The sequence below is a fragment of the Labeo rohita genome, chromosome 12 (genome assembly GCF_022985175.1).
Source record: "Labeo rohita strain BAU-BD-2019 chromosome 12, IGBB_LRoh.1.0, whole genome shotgun sequence".
Taxonomy (NCBI): Eukaryota; Metazoa; Chordata; class Actinopteri; order Cypriniformes; family Cyprinidae; genus Labeo; species Labeo rohita.
In genome coordinates this window covers 31,278,650-31,299,520 of record NC_066880.1, presented here as the reverse complement: position 1 = coordinate 31,299,520, position 20,871 = coordinate 31,278,650, and the positions used below count along the sequence as shown (strand labels likewise).

The following is a 20,871-nucleotide window of genomic DNA, read 5'->3' as shown; positions in this document are numbered from 1 at the left end:
CCTAGCCCCTCTCGGATAACGTTCGCCGCTGGATTGACCCTCGCCTGTTACGGTTTACTCTTGTCTCGCTGTCCATACACCTGTCTGCTGTTGTTCGACCCTGCCTGCCTTTGACCATGTCTTTGTCACGTCCTTACAATAAAAGTTTGCGAATGGATCCGCTCGTCTCTCGCCTCACTCCCTACGTTACAATCACAATATGCTAATTTTTTGAAAAGGACCTGTATATATATATATATATATATAAAAGTATGACTTACGGGGCTTAAAAATTCAACTGATTAATTGCACAGTATTCTGTGATCATGATCAGTTGTTTTATGTACAGTTAATTGTCCAGCAAGAGCTACTTTATAAAAACAACATGTTACATTATTGATTGATCATCTTTGATTTTGTGGAAACAAACAGAAAAAGACTGTTTGACTTCTCAACTGACAGAGTGAAGAGGAAGATAAGTAACCCATCAGGAAGTTGCCAAATTTATGCTAGGAGTAATATTTTCTCTAGTAACTGTAATTTAATTTTTACTGAGAATAATTTATTATACTTTTAATTTATTATAATAATTTATTGTACAACTGTATGCATGTTTTTTTTATTAATTTATTTATTTATTTTTTGACAACATAATTTTCTAAAGTGTTTTACTTGGAATTTCTATAATTTTAGAATTACTACAAACAAAATAGTGGTTCAGCTAATGGCTGAACTTATCAGACTAGCTAAACTAAAGATAATGTCACACATTGTGTAGGGGAAGGAGTCGCAGGAACAAAGAGATAATGAAAACGTGCTTTAATAAGTTAATCCAAACAGGAACAAGAACAAACTGGAAAAGCAGGGAAAACACAATCCAACACGATGCAAACTAACATTTCAAAACATTAGCGATAACATAAGAACGGACGAGGAACAAGGAACTGAACCAAACTTATACAGGAGTGCTGATGAGACAAGGACAGGTGTGAGCAATTAACCAACGACATAATAACAAGCAACGGAACAGGAAAGACCAAATAAGGACACAGGAGGGTAAAACCAACAAAACAGTCCACAGGGGTGTGACAGATAAGAGCTACTGTGTATTATGATTTAATATCAAATGTATAAATTGAATATAGAAATATATAATAGATTTTTTTGATCACTAGAATAACATTTTTGACAAACAAATCTTGCAAAATCGGATGGAAAAGACTGTTGCTGCCTGTTGCAAAATGGAAATTGTAGTTAGTTAATTCTGGCAAGAAATTACCAGTAAATGTCCATGAAGATCTACAATGACTTGTGCTGGCTAAAAAAAAAAAAAAAAAAAAAAAAAATTATATATATATATATATATATATATATATATATATATATATATATATATATATATATATATATATATATATATATATATATATATATATATATATATATATATATATATATATATATATATATATATATAATAACATTATTATTATTATTATTATTATTATTATTATTATTATTATATGCCTTAAAATTAGGGCTGCACGATTTAGGAAAATTTTCATATTGCGATTATTGAGGTCAATATTGTGATACACGATTGCGATTATAATAAATGGTATTGTGAGTAGGGTTGCAAAGGGGCGGAAAATTTCCGGTAAATTTCCGGAAACTTTCCATGGAAACTTTGTCCAGGGAATTTTGGAAATATTCCAATTTGGAAATTTAACAGAAATTTACGGGAATTTACGGGAATTTATGGGAATTTATTGGAAATTTGGGGAAATTTAGAGATGCTGTATCATAAACAAATATAAATTTCAACATTTTGTTTGATTATAAGCTGACATGCATGCAAACTAATACAAATTTTTTAAATGACCTTTTTTCGATTTTTTTTGGAATCTGTGATGCTTTTTTCCTGGATTTAACTTTAAAAAACATCATTTATTCAAAACTGAAATCTTTTCTAACAATATAAGTTTTTACTATTACTTTTTATTATCTGAACACATCCTTATTTAATAAAAGTATTGAAAAAAAAAAACATACTGACCCCAAACTTTTGAACAGTACTGTACTGTTAAAAAAGGATTTATATTTTAAATAAATACTGTTCTTTATCATTAAAGAATCCTGTAAGAAAAGGGAATTAAAAAAATATTAAGCAGCACAGCTGTTTCCAAAATTGATGAATCAGCATTTCAGAATGATTTCTGAAGGATTACATCAATGTGACAGTGACGACTGATGCTAAAAATTCAGCTTTTTTTATAGCAATACATTATATTTTAAAGTATATTAAAACAGAAAACTATTATTTTAAATTATAATACTTCACAATATTACTGTTTTGTTCTGTACTTTTGATGAAAAATAAATGAAGGCTTGATGTACATAAGAAATCATACGAGATGTTCAGAAAACATTAAAAATAGGAATGTGTCCAAACTTTTGACCAGTTCTGTACTTCTGTATGAAACTGGCTAGCAGAAGGTATAAGGAATAGCACTGCAGCTTAAGCTAGCTAGCGCATGATACTTCCTAAATAGTAAATGAAATAATGCTAACTAGCTTAGATTGTTCATATCTGATTTACTGGCTAGCTACTGTATAAACACTGGGACATGAGATATACTGTATAAACATTTTGGTTTTTGCTAGTTAAACTTACCTAAACTTACTTACTTTACACAAGTAATATCAAAATTTAGATGTAGCCCTTGGGCTCAAATGCAGCAACTGTGCCTTCAGAGAAAATGGGGGGAATTCCCCCCTTAGGTGACTACTAGGGGGACTGTGAGGGGGAGGGTCATTTTTAGACTGTTTTTTAAATTATTATTCTCTCACCTAAATGTTTGCTCAGCCAGTGTATTTGTTTTAACAATGACATAATTTAGTTGCACAGTAGCTTACACACAGCACAAGGAAGTTTTAAACATATATATTTTTGTAATATTTATGTAATTTACATGAACACTAACCATAATATATTTTGATAGTTTGATCTGTGCATGTTATAGAGGAATGCACAGTGGATGTAGGGTGTGTGGCCTTAACAGCCCTGCAGTAAGCAGTGTGCATGTGACTGAGCAGTGTGTAGGTCAGAAATTAAACTAAAATTGCATTAAACCTGGTTGTTTTAACCAAAATTATGCTGCAAGTTTTTCTTCTCATCTACATTTACATTCCCAGTTCCTGCAATTTTGCAAATTCCCAGTTTATTCCCAATAATTCCTGTTAATTCCCGTATATTCCCATTAATTCCCGTTAATTCCCACATATTCCCGTTAATTCCCATGGAAAGTTTCCAGTCTTGAAAATTCCCGGAATTTTGCAACCCTAATTGTGAGTCAACTTGATGGGTTTTTAAGGAAAATGCACACACAGATTAGTGATAATGCTGAAATGTGTATTTGTAACACTAGAAATGGTTTCAAAATAAATTATTTTTACCAAATGAAATAGCATTTGCATTAATGTAAACTTATTTTCTCAAAAGTATAGCTAAATTAAATAAAACAATAAATGCATACACTTTCACAAAAATAAGATATTTTAAACATTTTGTCCAAACAAACAGACATTTATGAAGAATGTAACATATACTCTGTGTAAACTCTTTTGAAAAGGAAACTGGATATGTCTTTGGTCGATCGGATCAGAAGTGGACAACGGAAACACAGTCGTATACACTTGGCGTTTTAATCCATCTCTTCTGTCCACTTTTGACCATTTCTGACCATTTCTGACCACATTCCTGTATTTACATACATTACAAACTCAACTGACTGGGGTCTCTCCTGTATGATTTCATGTGATTCTCTTCAGACATTAGAACTGTACATGAATTATGAGCTTCTAGAACATTTGACCTCCTAACTGAAGATCTTTTTACAAATATAAATAAAAACAGTATAAATAAAAATAGTCTAAACAAAAAATAGCTGTATTAAGTGCAAACAGTAGTGCAGCCATAATCAAAGTAGGCTAGGTTACTCTCTCAATGTTCAATGTGCAAATAGAGACCTTTTTTTTTTTTTTAAGCATGATACAGAGCTATAGACAACTACACAACCTATTATAGGATACATAAAAATAACAACTTATATATGTTACGTAGCCTAATTTGCGCGCACTGTGGAACCGCTCTCTAAAAGCGGGTATTAAAATTGCTTTTGAAGGCGCGTGCGCGTTTTACTTTCGGTTTCGTTTTAAGGATCGTGCGAATTCTCAGCGGCGCTGCGCGTGCTTTCTACAATACCAGACATTCATTTAACAAACGAATTTGAAAGTGAGGGGGACACAAACGGGATTTTGAAAAGTGGATGTGGTCACCCAGCTAACAGGGAACGTTCCCAGAACATTCACCAACGTTCTTTAAAAGTTGTGTAAATGTTAGTACGAAACGTTATTAAAATAATGTTTTTGGAACGTTCTTATAACATTGTTAACGTTCTTGTAACATTGAGAGAAAACGTTCTCAGAACAACGTTCTTGGAACATTTTTAGGACGTTATTAGTAATTAATGAATGTTCTTATAATGTTGATAGAAAACGTTCTTACAACAACGTTCTTGGAACGTCTTTAGGACGTTATTAGTAATTAATGAATGTTCTTATAATGTTGATAGAAAACGTTCTTACAACAACGTTCTTGAAACGTCTTTGGGACGTTATCTGTACTTAATGAACGTTCTCTTAAGGTTGAGAGAAAACGTTCTTACAACAACGTTCTTGAAACGTCTATGGGACGTTACTTGTACTTAATGAATGTTCTCATAATGTTGAGAGAAAACATTTTTAGCAGAACATTCTTAGAATGTTCCTGTAATATTATTAATATAGGCCAAATTGTAAAATATATTTAAGAATTATATATGGTAAATGTCATAGCCTGTGACATTCACTATACATAATTATTAATTGTGCTCATTATAAACAACAGTCTTGCTTGTGATTTTGATCAGTTATTCTATAATACAAAAAATTAAGATCTTTTTCATTTATTTAAAATTCAGGTGACATTTTATCACAATCTCCTTTGTTTTTCAAATGGCACAACAGTAACAAATGAAACCACACTGAAATAAGTTATTAATTTAACTTTTTTTAACTGCATAAAGAATTTAACTGCAGTTTAAACGTGTACGTGCACATAACATAGCATAACATAACATAACATAACATAAATAAATGAAAGTCTTGATTTTATATTAATTTAAAGAATATAATATTAAAATGACCACTCATTATAATAATAAAAATTGTACAGAAATCATTATCATCACTGTCCTGTTATATTACTGTGCAATGCCGCGAGAAAGTTTATGCATTTGATCATAGTCCCTTTAAGACAAGTCATTTCACTCGACACCTCCCAGGCATGCAAGCGCAGCTCCTATCTCTTTGAATAAGGAAACATCAAATTCTGCAAAACTGTTCATTAAGCTTTCGATTAAATTTCATATTCGAAAACACATTAAATCTGACAACAACAGTCTTATAAGATTTATTTCTTATGTTCAAATACATTTAAAAAAGCTTTTTAATGCTAGACCATCCAATACACATGCGCAGTCATGAGCACGAGTTTTCAAACACTGCCTGTTTCTATAGGAACCGGAGCTTCTAACGGTCGCTGCAGTGACGTAATGAATTTACTAATCAACGACTGGCTCTTTCATTTAGAAGGCGGTACTTATTCGCCTTTACGGACACGTATGATGAGCACACAGTGCTGCCAACTTGGCGAGTTTGTCGCTAGATTTAGCGACTTTTCAGACCCCCCTGGCGACTTTTTTTCGAAAAAGCGCCTAGGGACAAATCTAGCGACTTCTTGGACAAACCTTATTTAGTTTATGAGACTCTCTGGTACTGCCGCGCGAGAAAAGTCGTGCTTTCCCATTTTCGCGCGCTCTCCCTCTCTCTCTATCTGCGTCTGCTCTGTTCAGTGAGCGGCAGAGAAGCAGCACTTTCAGATAAAAAAAGATATTCTGATGCTTCTAACTCTATTTTACATGCAAGTATAGCCGAAATCACAGCACAGCCATTGTCTTAATCGTATGTGTATTTTATTTCATTAGACAATGTCGTGATTATGAATCAAGATTTTAGTGTAGATAAATATCTTCGAGAGCTGGTTATGTAGTCCTAATGGGCCGCGTTTCAGTCACTATTTCATATTTACCCCGTTGTCTGACAAAGGAAACCGTAAAATATATCAATATATCTATGAAATATATAAATGAAAACAGTTTTATTGAATTTGGCTGCATTAAATAGCAGTATGTGAGCACAGAGACGCAAGACAATGCAAGGTACGCTAATGAGCGTATGACGTCATTTAGCGACATTTGACGACTTTTCAAGTGGGGTTTAGCTACTTTCCATTGAAAAAAGTTGGCAACACTGTGAGCACAAAACAAGTCTGGAACTGGTCGCCATTTTGTGAGGGTCATTCATTCGCGGTTCAATCAGTTATGGGGTGATTCTTGAATGATGTCTGTGTCTGTGCAACCAGAGTCGGTTTATTGTGTGTATTTAAATTGTGATGAAAGTCAGCATTTGATCGTCGTTATTCGCGGACGCACAAAACAACTTTGAACACACACATCACAAGAAACGGTAAGAGCCAGTGTTTTATTTTCATATTTAATGTTAAGTGTTAGCTTCGTTTAATTACCATTATTTAAAATAGAATATTTAGTCACCATAAAATGTATATCTCACCGATTATTTTTGCTATAGTATTTACAGTAAATTGGTGTAATACTGAGTGATTGTTTTGAGGTAAAATATATACATATATATATATATATATATATATATATATATATATATATATATATATATATATATATATATATATATAATTTTTTTTTTTTTTTTTTTTTTTTTTTAATTAATTCTAAGGCATCTTTTAATCTTGCAAATTATTATTTTGTATGTTCCAATCGATTTCTAATGTTCCCGCCCAAAATCCATCTGTAGTGTCGTCCTAACATTAAAACTGGTTGTGGACGCCATGCTTTCCTGAGAGGGTCCTTCGCGGCAGTTTGGTCGGTTAACGGTAAGTTCAGTTGATTTTGAAAATATATGCATGCCTTAATATAATTAGGAGCAGGACTTGCATGACACAAGCCTTAAAGCGTGCAAACAAAATGTTTTCTCTTTTGTGGTTTAGCTATTCCATTTTAATATCAAATACACTCAAAATTGTGTCAAAATGCTCATTAATAGTGCAGTCATGTAAATTAAGTCGGGTTTGTCTTACCTAAACAGTTGTTGAAAACCAAAGTTTGTCAGTTATCTGTGCTTTAGGCTTTAGTGACAGCAGCATAATAATCCTGCTACTGTCTAAATGTTAAAGTATCCTGCAGTCACCAATTCTATTACTTAAAACTCATTATATATTACTAGAATAGTTGTATTTTAACCAGATGATGGTTTTAAATCAGTTATTTCTATCTGTGTCAGCTTGAAATATCAGTTTACATTTCCATTCATTTTGCCATTAATTGTAATAATCCAATGAGATTTTTGTTTGCTCTACACAGATCTGATCTCATCATCATCCAGTCTGTCTGGAATGACATGAAGAAACAGAACGAGACAGAATAAATCCAGAAGATCTGTGGCAACGTCTTTAAGATGCTTCAAGAGACCTACCTGCGGAGCTACAGTACTGTTAAAAGTTTTAGACACTTGTGTGAAAATGCTGTAAAATGAGGATGCTGTCAAAAATAATGCCATAAATAGATCTTCTTTATCATTGAACTTCTATTAACTAAGTTTAATTAACATTTGGTGTGACTATCCTTTGATTTTAAAGCAGCTTTTGCCCTAGGTGCACTTGTGCTTAGTTTTTCAGGTAGCTTTGCAGGTAGGATTCTTTAGAATCCAGTTCTTCTGGATTTAGTCTGTCTCAGTTTTTGTTTCTCTAGTCATTCCAGACAGACCCAATGATGATGAGATCAGATCTTTGTGTGGAGCACTGACTGTTGTCAGACTCACTGGACTATTACAATTACTAATGTAAACTGATATTTCCAACTGACACACTGCAGCAAAAAATAGAAATAACTGACTTAAAACCAATTTTTTTTAGCTGCTGAAAATACTTGCGTTCTAATAATTTGGCCACCACTGTATATACATTATATTATATTTTTGTAGGTTTATCACCTAAGCCTCCTTGGAGGCAAAACACCTGGAGATGCCATCCGGATGGTGTTGCGAACAGTTGGAACAAACAGTGTTTGGTGTCAATACAGCATTAAAGGAAGGAATGGGGGAAGAGCTGGACATTGCGGCATGATCATTCGTAAGTATTACATTTTTAACTGACAGAATTAACACAAAGACATTACTCAGACCAAGCATCACCTATTCTTTTAAGAAATATTTCGGTAACACTTTCTATGAATCCCGTATTTATAATACATTATGATGGTATTCTTAAGGCATTATAATGAATGCATAATGCATTATAAAAAACCTTATAATATGTTATATCATCTCTTGAGTATTCATAAGAACAGTTTTAATGTATTATATTTTTTACTTATTTGTGGTTATAGTTTTTATAAGATTTTACTAAACCAAGACTTTGTAAAGGAAAGTTAATTAAAAAAAAAAAATGCTTGTTACTTACATGTTTCTTAAATTATGCCAAACTTCCTTTCTAGAGGCTTGCCAAAAGATGCATCCAAAAGTGCCAGTTAAGGTGTTAGAAGAGTTCATCTTGAAGTATGCTCCCCATCGTGAGTCAAGGGTGAGTCAAAACCCAGAATCATGACAAAAGTAATAAAATAAATGGTTCTACACAAATTGTTTTGTTTAAATAACACATTATCAATTCTAAAGGAAAAAAAACTGCATGACAATTATACACTGTTTCGTTTCATTTTCACGATCATGCTACAAGTTCACAGAAACCAATAGGGGTGCAACAGTTCTCTGTAAAAACCCGAACCGTCCCATTCTCCTCCCACGGTTCGGTGCGCACCAGGACTGCGATTCAACTTTAATCTGACAACGCATCAGTAATATGTTTTATATAACAACACGTAAAACAAACAGGGTTCGGCTAATGTGTGTTTCTGTTGATGGATGCGCATTCTGGCTTACCAATACGTTACAACAACAGCGATTAAATAAAAAAACGTGGACAAACCATTCTTGTTCAATGCGAGTGCCGTATGCTGGAATATGAGCAGTCATTTATTCCGCCATCTCGCCGATGCTTATAGCGCTCGTGTGCAGGTGAGACCTGAACAGCACACATTGCTATCTTGATTTCAACTGAACTCATTTAAGCTTTGCCAGTTTCAACATATAAGAGCCATAAGACGCAAACTTGTGCGCAGTGAGAAGTGAGGAGATCTGTGTGTGTGCTCATCGGAAGCGCGCAAATCCGCACCTCAGAACGCGCACATACTAAGCTCTTTTATTGTGTTTGAATGGACAAATTCACACAAATATTTGTCAAAATTCCCATCTTGGCAAGTATCCTAGCAGTCATTGCCGGCTAAAGAAAACAAGCAGTAAGTCATTGATCTGTTCGTGCACGTATAACAACAATGGCGTCTGCATTACCACATCTGATCAAAACACCGAGTAAATCAGTAGGAAACGTATGCAGACTTTGTTCAGAGACCTTCAAAGCATCTAAAACTAACAAATTTAAAAAAATTATCTAAAAAAAAAAAAATTCTAAATGCTGGCAAAGGGTCGGCCGGGCTTGGAAAATAATACTTTTCCCAAATCCCGTCGGCAAACAGGCTAAAATATCTCTTTTTGTCTCCACTAAGTGCCTCAAACAAAACTCCTGGACATCTCTTAAAGAGTCTATGCCGTGAACCTCGCATACTTTTGAGAATCCTACGTTTAGCTGATCTTGATAAATGCTCATTGTCACTCATGTAAACACGACAGTTTTTCTTCTGCAATCACACGTCTGCGCTTTGTTTCCCGGCGGACCGAAAATAAACGCGACACTCGCGTCCCCCGGAAATCCGATAAAATTCAACCAATCAGATGACGACTTCGACATTCCTGAAGTGTTTCCAGTTAAGTGTACCATATGCATCAGACGTTTAGCCAACGTTCCGTGGGCGTGACGTCTGAGGCTGAGACTACACCTCACCTGACTGTAGCCCTAGTAATTCTGAAGACCTTGATTAGCTTTTTTTTTAGGTGTGTTTGATTAGGATTGGAGAGTGGCCCTCCAGCATTCCCCACCCCTGATTAAGGATTACCTAAAATATTTTTTAAAAAAGATGTGATGAAAATGTATTATTTGAATGCTTATATTTTTTGTAATCTGATGATGCTTCAGAAGACGTTTTTCTTAATGCTGCTGTTGTCTTTAAAAGTAGTGTATGCCAAGTCAAATGAGCATTTTGACAGCATTTACCTTATTTTCTGAGTTTTCATTTTGGGGTGTACTCTTTTACAGTGTTTTCTTGAACCGTCCTATTGTATAACTTTTTTTGTAAACTGGATTTGACTTTTGAGTGATTACATTTTTGTAGCACTTGCAGCACAGATCCTAATAAATGGTTTTGCATAGCCACACTAATGACTTCATAAGCATTTTGTAATAACACAATTTGTAACATCAGCCAATCTGTTTACTTTACAGATGGAGTGTGAAGAGACAGGCCATGGACCACAGTTCCCGCAGTGATAGTTTTTCAGCACCCACACACAATTCAGAAGTTCTCACTGATTAAATGTTAATATGATAGTTTACGTTTACCTGTGAAGTTGTCCTTGTCATATTAAACTAAATGTAAAACTTTTTTACATGATAGGCAATTTTCACTAATCTGTTTAATCTGTTAATGAGGTTTTTTTTGAAAGTGTGCATCTTTATTAATTAAAATACCTGAAATGCCTGCAATGTGCTTGTATCTGGAATGTTGTAATAATGATGTTGAAAGATGATGTTGCAACACTGCTAATCTTAAAATAACATTTTATTAAACTATACTTTGTAAAGTTCCAAATAATTGTTTTTAGAACTTTGTATTTTTAGTAAAATGTGGGTAATGTTGTAGGAATGTTATGCTCACAATAAAATAACGTTCTAGTAACGTTAAGCAAACTGGACATTTTATTGTTCTTGGAATGTTCCAAATAAACGTTCATAGAACGTTATATTTTTAATGAAATTTAGGTTGCAAGAACATTGTAGGAACGTTATGCTAACCATAAAATAACGTTCTAGTAACGTTAAGCAAACTGGACATTTTAACGTTCTTGGAATGTTCCAAATAAACGTTCATAGAACGTTATATTTTTAATGAAATTTAGGTTGCAAGAACATTGTAGGAACGTTATGCTAACCATAAAATAACGTTCTAGTAACGTTAAGCAAACTGGACATTTTAACGTTCTTGGAATGTTCCAAATAAACGTTCATAGAACGTTATATTTTTAATGAAATTTAGGTTGCAAGAACGTTGTAGGAACGTTATGCTAACCATTAAATAACGTTATAGTAACGTTAAACAAACTGGACATTTCCACGTTTTTGGAACATTCCAAATAACGTTCCCACAACCAAAACAGAACGTTAGCAAAACGTTCCCAGAACAAAAATTTGTTAGCTGGGCAGAAGTGGACAAGCTGAAAACGTTTTACACCCCTATTTACACCTGTACGTAGCATGGTCCACTTGTATCAGATCGACGCATCAGAAAACGCATGTTAATGCCATGTGTAAACAGGGCATCTAATTCTTGCACAGTACCTCTCTCTCTGGTCAATGTCAGTAATCTCAAATCCAAAACATCGCCATATAACAGAGGTTGTTTTTTTTTTTTTTTTTTTTTGGCTACCAGATTAGTGTCGATCTCCTCGGCATCCATGCTCGTTCTGGTCTTTCCACGCTGCGCACACAAGTGAACACGCACGCACACGCGCACGCCACACGTGCACCGCCTGTACTGAGAGACTGTCAGATTTTTTGTTTTAATCTTTTTTGTTTGTTTGTTTGTTTGTGTTGTTAGCGGTACGGAAAATCAGCAAACTCTTCTCAGAAAGTGTGTGTTCTCAAGTCCACACTTATTTAATATAATCGCAACATTTTGCCGTCATATAATCGCACAGACTGACATCGCGTTTGCGATTGCAATACGATTAATCGTGCAGCACTACTTAAAATTTCATGTATATACATTTATAAAAATGTATATATGTGGTTTTGTGTGTGTGTGTGTGTATATATATATATATATATACACACATATAAAAACAATGTAAACATTCGTGGTTTTTGTAAATAAAGAAAATATACAGGGTGTCCTTTCAGTCTTCTCAGTCTCCATGAATATCCAGTTGAAATGAGTCACTAAAATGAATGAACTAAAACTCAGCGAATACATGACACACAAACATGAGAGATATATCTATAGAAAGCTTGAAATGTCTAGTTTTAAATTAAGTAAGTTTCACGAGTTCGCCTGCCCATCCAGTCCTAATGGGCAATGGTAAAAAAAACTTGGCTTGCTGTCCCTAATGGAGGCCCGAACCCGAGGCTCGGCTTGAGCGCAGAGTTCGAACCCCCCAAAAAGTGCTTACAAGGGACAGCAAGCCGGGCAATCAACTGCAAATAGTTTTTGAGATACGAGTAGAGAAAGCCTTTATTGATTCTATCTCTCCCCTCCAAGAATGTGCAGAATACGTTTCCCTGTTGCCGCATTAGGGCAATATAAGGCAGGTGAAGGGCTAACAAACGAGATCGCTCCTGTAGGAGAGGGGTGGGAAAGCACTGCTGCGGCAGTGACATGTTCATCGGAGGAGAAATCTCTGCTCTTGCAAAACTGGAAGAAAATTAATATATGAAGATTAGTCAGGGCGCTGCAAGGATGCTGTGCAGAATCACTGCTGCGGCAGCGAGAACTGGAATTTAGCATGACATCAGCTGCAAGGGAAGTGGGGGAGACTATTGCTGTGGAGGCGAGAAAGAGTTTTAGTAAACCTGCTCTTAGACTGGTGGAGGAAATCACTGCTGCAGAGGTGAGAAATAGTGATTTAGAATGGAAACTCCTCCAAGACCAGTGGAAGAAATCTGACCTCTACACATCTGCTGAGACCAGTGGAAGAAATCACTGCTGTGGCAGTGAGAATTAGAGTTAGTATGGTGACTGTCTGCTGCAAGAGTGGTAAAAAGAAAGCACTGCTGTGGCAGTGATTTCAGGTCAAATCAAGTGCCCCCCTACATTTTAACAGAGCTTTAGACAATAGAAATTGTCTGAAGTGGATTGTGGGATTGATAGTAAAGTAACAGAACTAATGATGCTAATTTGTCAAGGAGATGAATTCGAGTTCTGCTGTAAGTCAACTGAAGCAAAAAATAATGACTATTCAGTTCAATTCTGATCAGTGAGGACTCAATTGCATGTAATGACTGTGCAGAGTCCTACCAAGTTTAGTTTAGCTATGAGCAGCTCTACTGTAGACAGTAAAAGCAAGTGCGGTCATAGTTGATGGGTTAGAAATCGCTGATGTGGGAGTAAAATTGTAAATTTTGTAGGGGGGAATTCACTGCTGCGGCAGTGAAGTAATAAGTGATTTGTTAGGGTAAATCACTGCAGTGTCACTAAGAGAAGACAGAGCTGATTTGAAAATGGTGGGAAACGTCACTGCTGCGGCAGAGACATACTGAAGAATTTCTGGAAGACAGACCCAATGAAAGGGAAGCGAGGGTCCAAGACGTACAGTTTCCTGAAAGAAATCTCAAGGAGGATGGCTCACGGTGCTGTTGAAATCATTTTAAGTTTAAGTACGACTTTAGAAAGCTCAGCTGGCCAGCAATGCGACAATGCCAAGACAGGGTTTCTTTGACCATAAGCTATTTTCACGAATATATGACTCGGCCTGAAGGTCAGAAGCGGGTAATCATCCGCGCTCAATCAATTTCTCTTCCCTTCACTGTCTGTTTGGGCTTGTTAAGAATAAATCTACGCAGCCTCTGTAGAAATCAGCATGGTACACATTATCATTAATGTATGTATAGGCGCAGAACAAGAAGGGCATGAACTTACAGAAAAAGGAAAAAACATGTGAATATAGCGGTTGCTGCGGTTTTTGCAACCCTCTGCAGTTGGTTCGTCAATAACGTGGTATTGCGATGATTGCAACAGCCCAATGGGATTCTTGTGGTTGCTGAGAAATGGCAAATGCGCATTCAGATGACTGGGTAGAAATTTCTGGATGTATTAAAAGGAGGACGGTGTATGGGTTAATAATTAATTAATAGCAGGGCACTGCTGACCAAAGTTTAGTTTAACTGTATTAGTTCGGCAGAACTTGATCTGCATTTGTTGGGACAATAGATTACAGTCAACTCCATTGAATTGTCCCAATGGAAGGAAATGCTTAGGAGGCCATTCTTTGACCACAGGGTAGTGGACACGAGAAGCCCAGAGAGAAATCACTGCTGAGGCAGACAAGTAACAAAATGTAATCATGAACCTGCTGTAAAACGGAGTAATAAAGAAATGTAATGTGCTAATCTAACGGGTGAGACATCAAGTACTGATGATACAAGCCATTTAAAGTATTCTACTTCATAAGCCAAAGTATGTAGCATCACGGCACATGGCTGACTTTTAGTTAACCTGAACTGAGCGGACCATCTTCAGAAACATGCAAAAGAAGATGGTTTAAACACGACACAGAACTGTGGTAGCACTGATTCAACTTATTTACTAAGGGATGAAAGCAATTGAGACATTCACATGCAAATATTCATACAGTGGTTTAGTAAAATTGTTAAATATCTTGCTGTGGGCTTGACACGAAAATGTAAGTTCTCAACTTAGTTTGAAGAAATCTGCCAGAAAAGGCAGCCATGAGGAATAATTGCTTTGAAACGGAAGCATCCGATGACCTGCTAAACTGGATTTGCGTACATGAAGTAAGCTTGGAGCCATTTGTGTTCACAATGCACAGGTTAAAGATCCATACTGATGGCTGAAACTGAATCATACTCGGACCACCTCCAAGATGGGCTTGGTTTACAAAGTTCTGCAATATTTTTAGTGCTGATATATGGGCCGAATCCAGTGGGACATGTTAGAAAAGGATAGAAAACACCCAGAAAGGCAGAGGTTCCACAGCAGCAGTATGGGTCGGGGCTGCTATGTGAGAGGCTGTAAAGTTCTTTGCGGAGGCAGCCTCACGCTAGGACACCTGTGAAAGAAAGGTTGTAGAAAGAAGGGAAATAGGTATGCAAAGCAGCAGCCAGAGCGGTTCTTTTGCGGAGGCAGTCTCACGCTAGGCCACTTCTGGAAGAAAGGTTCTAGGAAGAAAAGAGAAAGAGAGATATACCAAGAAGCAGCCAGAGCGATTCCTTGTTGTGGAGGCAGTCTAACGCTAGGGGCCACTTTGGAGACATCTGAGGAGGAAGAAAATGGAGACGAGCGAACATGGGTGTGTTTTGGGTGAAGCAAGGTAAAATGTGAATTACCACTTTAGTTGATGGGGATCTGAAAGGCATGATAATGGATAGTCAGGATAAATAATATTAACATCTAAATTAGTGAAATGCACCAGTAAATTTGATTTAGATCAAAGAGTTTACAAAAATGCCATGTACATGAATGTAAACGGTAAACCCAGTATTCTTTGTGCAATGTTTTAGATTATAACTTCACAAAACATTACATTATACATTATAGATGTAGATTATAACTTCACAAAACACAAAATATAAGGTATAATAATCGCAATTTTAAGGTGGTTCATCTCAAATCAAACCTTGTGTAGAATTTAAGCAGTGTTTGTAGAGTGGGTGATGTGCTATTTGACTAAAGCTGAGACTTCCGGGATCCGGTTAGGCCGTGATGAAGATTCAAAATTAAAAACATAATTTGAAAAACAACAGTAATCGACCAGAGCTCGATCTATGATGCAGTGGGTGGGGATTATATGTGGAGACCAATCGTACGCTGTTTAACAGCTGGAGCGCGTTGGATTGGATCGTTTGTTGAGATTGACATGTCTATCATTACCGTACGCTGTAGAATAGGAGCGCACGACACTGCGCTATTACGATTTGTAAGTTATGCGATAAGACTATACATTTAGGAATACCGCTTAAGAATGAGATCATTATAAACGCTTTCGGGATGTAAAGTGGAATCGCTCATTGAGCGGGCCGGAAGGAGCGACGGATAAGGTAAACGGAGCTGAATTTCTGATTGTTTTCATGGGAAATGAATGTTTGATGTGGCGAGCGTGCCTCAAACACTCCGCTGTATGCGTTCCTATTTTAAGAGAGGTAGATTTTAAGAATAAAAGCGGTTCAGCTGTAATTTGGATAACGTTAGGAACTGTAGCGGCTGTAGTGCGCAGATGCCGAACTTACGGTACCGGGCGGGAGAAGCGCGTTTGGCGTTTGATGGAGGCGGCAAATCTGCGGGACATCGTTGACGAGCTTTATTTCCCTTGTTGAAAGCTACTTGCACTGAGCCTCGTGACGTACTTCCGTTTTGAAATCGTAGGGCTCAGTTATTTCCGGTTATGTACATTTTCAATGCGCTGTAATCATATAGTTGACTTAAACGTCTATTAAAATGAGATTTCGCGGGATGATTTCCAATTCGCAAATTTTCGGAGACGGGAGAAAACATATTCTGATAATTATTGCGTATAGAATTTTCCAAACTCAACGGAACGTGAAGTTTTAATGCAACATAAACCGATCAGAGAAAGCAGTGACTGGTAATCATACGTGATTGTTCACCACAGGGTGTCAGTGCTCTATAGTGGCCTAATCGCGACGCTGCAGTTTGTGAAATCTGATGAATAAGATCATAATGATCATAATGAACCTTTATTTATCTGTATTAAATATGTTAGTCACTATTCTGTCATATTCTGTCATCATTTCACTGTATGTAGTCTAATGCCAAAATATGAGTATTCAATCGTCGCACTGTCAGCGTGTTACTGTTAAAAATTATTTTAAGGTTTACCGCACATTCATTCAGCCATTTTAAACAATGGAATAAGCATTTTGGGCTCGGAATAAGAGCGCCAAGGCACACAAACAAATTAGCCATGGTTTTACTACAAATAAAACCAAAAATTGCAGTTGAAGTTAAACCATATAACAGCAAATTCATCAGGTATGAATTATGATCAATAAAAGAAAAATGCTGTCCATGAGAATGCGGCAGATTAGTGGGGAAATGTATTTATTTATTATTCAGAATGCACATACCGAAGGGAAATATATTTATAGTAACCTTTCAGCAGGTTGGATATGATTCATTTTAACGCAGAGAATATGATTAATTGTTTTTTTTAAAGAAATACCAGCCCTAAAATGTAGTAATAATCTGCATCCTCAGCTCTCATTGCAGCGTCCCCTAGGGGGTTAGGGTTAGGGTTAACCCTAACCCTAACCATAACCCTAACCCTAACCCTAACCCTAAGGCCATGCGCTGTGCGGTGCTATTGTTATTACAAACATCCACTTGAAAGACGCGCGAAATTAACGCCCACATCAACTCGTAAACAAAGCGACAACCAAGCCTTGTGTTTACTCCAGATGAGAGGCAGAGGCGCTGAGAGTAACATATTTGCGTAACATATTTGCATAATGTCCGCCCATGTTCTACGTCGAGAACAACTTGCCCGCCCACAAACAGTAAAATTTCCATGTGTTTTACGTCATGTCGAGAAGACGCTGTATCCAAAATACAATGCGGGATTCACCAAAGGCTTGCTCTTAAAAGATGGATCAGTGCCCAGTTTATTTGGACCATCTTGCTCCTCTGAACCTCTACCTGTAAGTGTGATTATTAATTGATGGTTGTATTTTCTAGCGATCGTTCAAAATACGTAGTTGTGTATTATGTCCTGCAACATCTTGGATGAAATTTTTATTCTGAAAGTGGAGTAATCCTTTAAAACTTGTTGCTCTCATGTAACGTTACTCTGTATAGACGTTACTCTGTATGTAAAATACGTATTTAGTCGTGTGTGTGTGTGTGTGTGTTGTGTTCGCTCCGCGCAGCTTGTAGGTCTCTGACTAACGGCTGACAGCTTTATCTGTTCACTCACTATTGCCTAGAAATGTGTCGATGAATAGTGATGAATTGTCACGGCTGTGCCGTCAGGAACGAAGGAGAAACGAGCACTCGACGCACAGGAGATAATTCCACAAGGACATTTAATAAGTAAATACTTCAATACTTCAAATACTCTGGAGAAACGTAGAATCACAGGATACACACAACCACAGACACTTAAAGACCAGACAGGGAACTAAACACAAGGTGGAACTTAAATACACAAACTAATCAGTACATACACAGGTGATGACAATGAAACATCGACAATGGATACGTGACATGAATAGTTTGATGAATAGTTTGTAGTTGTTATTACTTGAAGTTCTGACAAAGAATAGAACAATACGTTGGTGTCCAAGTGCAGTGCTTTATCAATACATTTCTGCATTGGGTTGCCGCATATACTATGGCTGTTCGGGTGTTGTTGTGGGCGAGAGTAACGGTGATGGGCGTTCCGTGTTTAAAATTCGCTGCACGCAGTAACGTTAAACCAATCACAAAAGACTGGGTCATCCGACCAATCACCGCAGATTAGTGTCACACAAATAAGTAGTTTGGACAAATGATTCATTTTAACGAACCGTTTGGGAGTCGTTGAGCAAATAAAGTAAAATGAAATGCATATTATAAGACAATAAAAGTGTTTTTTGACCTTGCATGCATGTCAGCTTGTTGTTGGGGCCTCCCAAAACCAAAATATGAACCTTTTTTAATCCATAATAGGGGCACTTTAAGATTTACAACAAATATGGTCCAATTTTTACACTGGTCAAAACTAAACTGTCTGATGGCAGGTGGCGCTTATGAAACAGTAGAAATCTGTTTCCATGGCAACTGCTGTAAACTAAGCAGTGGTAAATCACAACAATCAAATATAGTTTTAACTCTTTCTCCACCAGCGTTTTGAAAAAAGTCACCACCAGTGGTTTTGATCCTTTTTACAAAATTTTCATGGCCCCCAGAATATTTTGTTGTGTGAATATCTAAACATGCAATATGTCAAAATAAAGAACAGAGCCTCTACTTTTAAACAAAAGTATTCTAGTTTATTCTAGTTTCACGTTTAGATCGTTTTTGCCTCTTCTTCGTCTTTGTTTTTGAGATTTTGGTCTCATTCAAGAGATGCGTAATAGAGAGAATGCATCCTCACCCCCAGTGTATAACAGTGAAAATGCGGAAAGCTGAAAAATCTCTTCTTTGGTGGGGAAAGAATTAATGATCATTAAAATATGAAAGTTAATACTAACTGAACTTTTTACTGTTTTATCATTAAACCAGTAACAATTTAATTGATAATAAGTACAAATTTATTAGGCTTTTAACAACACACATTTTGACAGCTAATATTTCATCTTTTGGTCAACAGGTGCTACTCTACATTTGTGCCCGTTTGAAAAAGTTCACATTACATCAATGAGCATACTGGGAATACTGATGCACTGTAGGGTCTTACCACAAAACAGGTACAAAGAGAGGCAGAAATCCCGGTCCATGGTCATTATCGAGGTCAGAGACAGTGGTGAGATGAAAGGTGCCAATTTCCTGAGAGATGAAAAACAAAGACAGAACAAGAGCATTTACTGAGAAAGGCACAAGAGTCAGAACATATAACTGAGGAGGGGCGGCAAAAACGCAGAGGAGCTGGACATAACGGATCTGAACGACTAAGCAAAAATGACAAAGATAAAATGAACGAACCAGGAAATTACATAAAATTTCAAGAAATACTGTATGTTCTTGAAATGCAATATCATTGTGTGCCGGTATTCAACAACAGGACTTAGACTGCAGTGATGCTTGTGGTTATGCAACAGTTTAACAAACAAGAAGTTAATGCAGAGTAACTTACGATTTAGATGCACTGCGTTGTTGGTGCCGTCAACAGACAGGACCAAAGCAAAATCAACCATCCCATATATATCGCGTATAAATGTACTGTTGATCTAAGTGTACGATGAACTCTACATGTCCCATTGAATCAGAGGAAAACTCAGTTGAAAAACAGTTGGTGATACTGAATTTGAGTGGAGGTTCTCAAAATCGGTCTGAGCACTTCTAAGACCCTTCTGAATCATTGTGGCAAATTTCAGAACATTCCTCAAAATAAGCCATTAAAAAGCACATAGTAAATGTAACATACATTATAGGCTAGTCATAATGACAGTGTTTGGAGATGAGAGAAGCAAGGTTAAATTATTGAATTATATTCTTGAACTGGGTGTTGCCTAAAAAGGTTTATCTTACCATGTGAAATGCTTGAATGTGTATGAAATAAAACTGACATTATGGCATGTCATTTACGTTTACATTAATTTATTTGGCAGACGCTTTTATCCAAAGCAATTTACAATTGAGGAATACAATAAGCAATTAATCCTAAAGAGGCAAATAAACACAGCTGTCACTTCAAGATTGTCAGTGATTCAGCATTATGGATGGGGGTGGGAAGATCATTGAATGAAAATGTTCTGTTTTCTCTGTGATGGTACCACGAGGCAGCTCTCACTTGTATATCTCAGACTTGAACTTGATGCGAGCTATAACCGGTAGCCAGTGCAGGGAGATGAAGAGAGGTGTGACGTGGGCCCTTTGGGGCTCGTTGAAGACCAGTCGTGCAGCTGCATTCTGAATCGTTTGTAGAGGTTTGATTGTACATGATGGAAGTCCAGCCAGAAGAGCATTGCAGTAGTCCAGCCTAGAAATGACAAAGGCCTGCGCAAGAAGTTGTGCAACATGCTCTGTTAGGAGGGGCCTGATTTCCTAATGTTGTCCAATGCAAACCTGCAAGATCGAG

General features: G+C 36.6%; 1 protein-coding gene and 1 long non-coding RNA gene across 3 annotated transcripts in view; one reads left to right on the top strand and one right to left on the bottom strand.

Annotated features, from left to right (window-relative positions):
- LOC127173805 (integrin alpha-X-like) overlaps positions 1–19,702 on the bottom strand; it is a 63,088-nt gene extending 43,386 nt beyond the window's left edge. The window contains 1 exon segment of the mRNA XM_051123799.1: positions 19,531–19,702. Within this exon segment, the coding sequence (XP_050979756.1) occupies positions 19,531–19,654 (124 nt within the window). The 5' untranslated portion in view covers positions 19,655–19,702.
- LOC127173807 (uncharacterized) lies at positions 6,400–10,760 on the top strand. 2 transcript variants are annotated; one of them, XR_007828802.1, is made up of 6 exons: positions 6,400–6,606; positions 6,973–7,051; positions 7,539–7,663; positions 8,158–8,305; positions 8,670–8,755; positions 10,628–10,760. It is a non-coding gene; the product is annotated as an uncharacterized LOC127173807 (long non-coding RNA). The 2 variants fall into 2 exon arrangements; XR_007828803.1 differs by lacking the exon at positions 7,539–7,663.
- Positions 19,703–20,871: the final 1,169 nt, after the last annotated feature.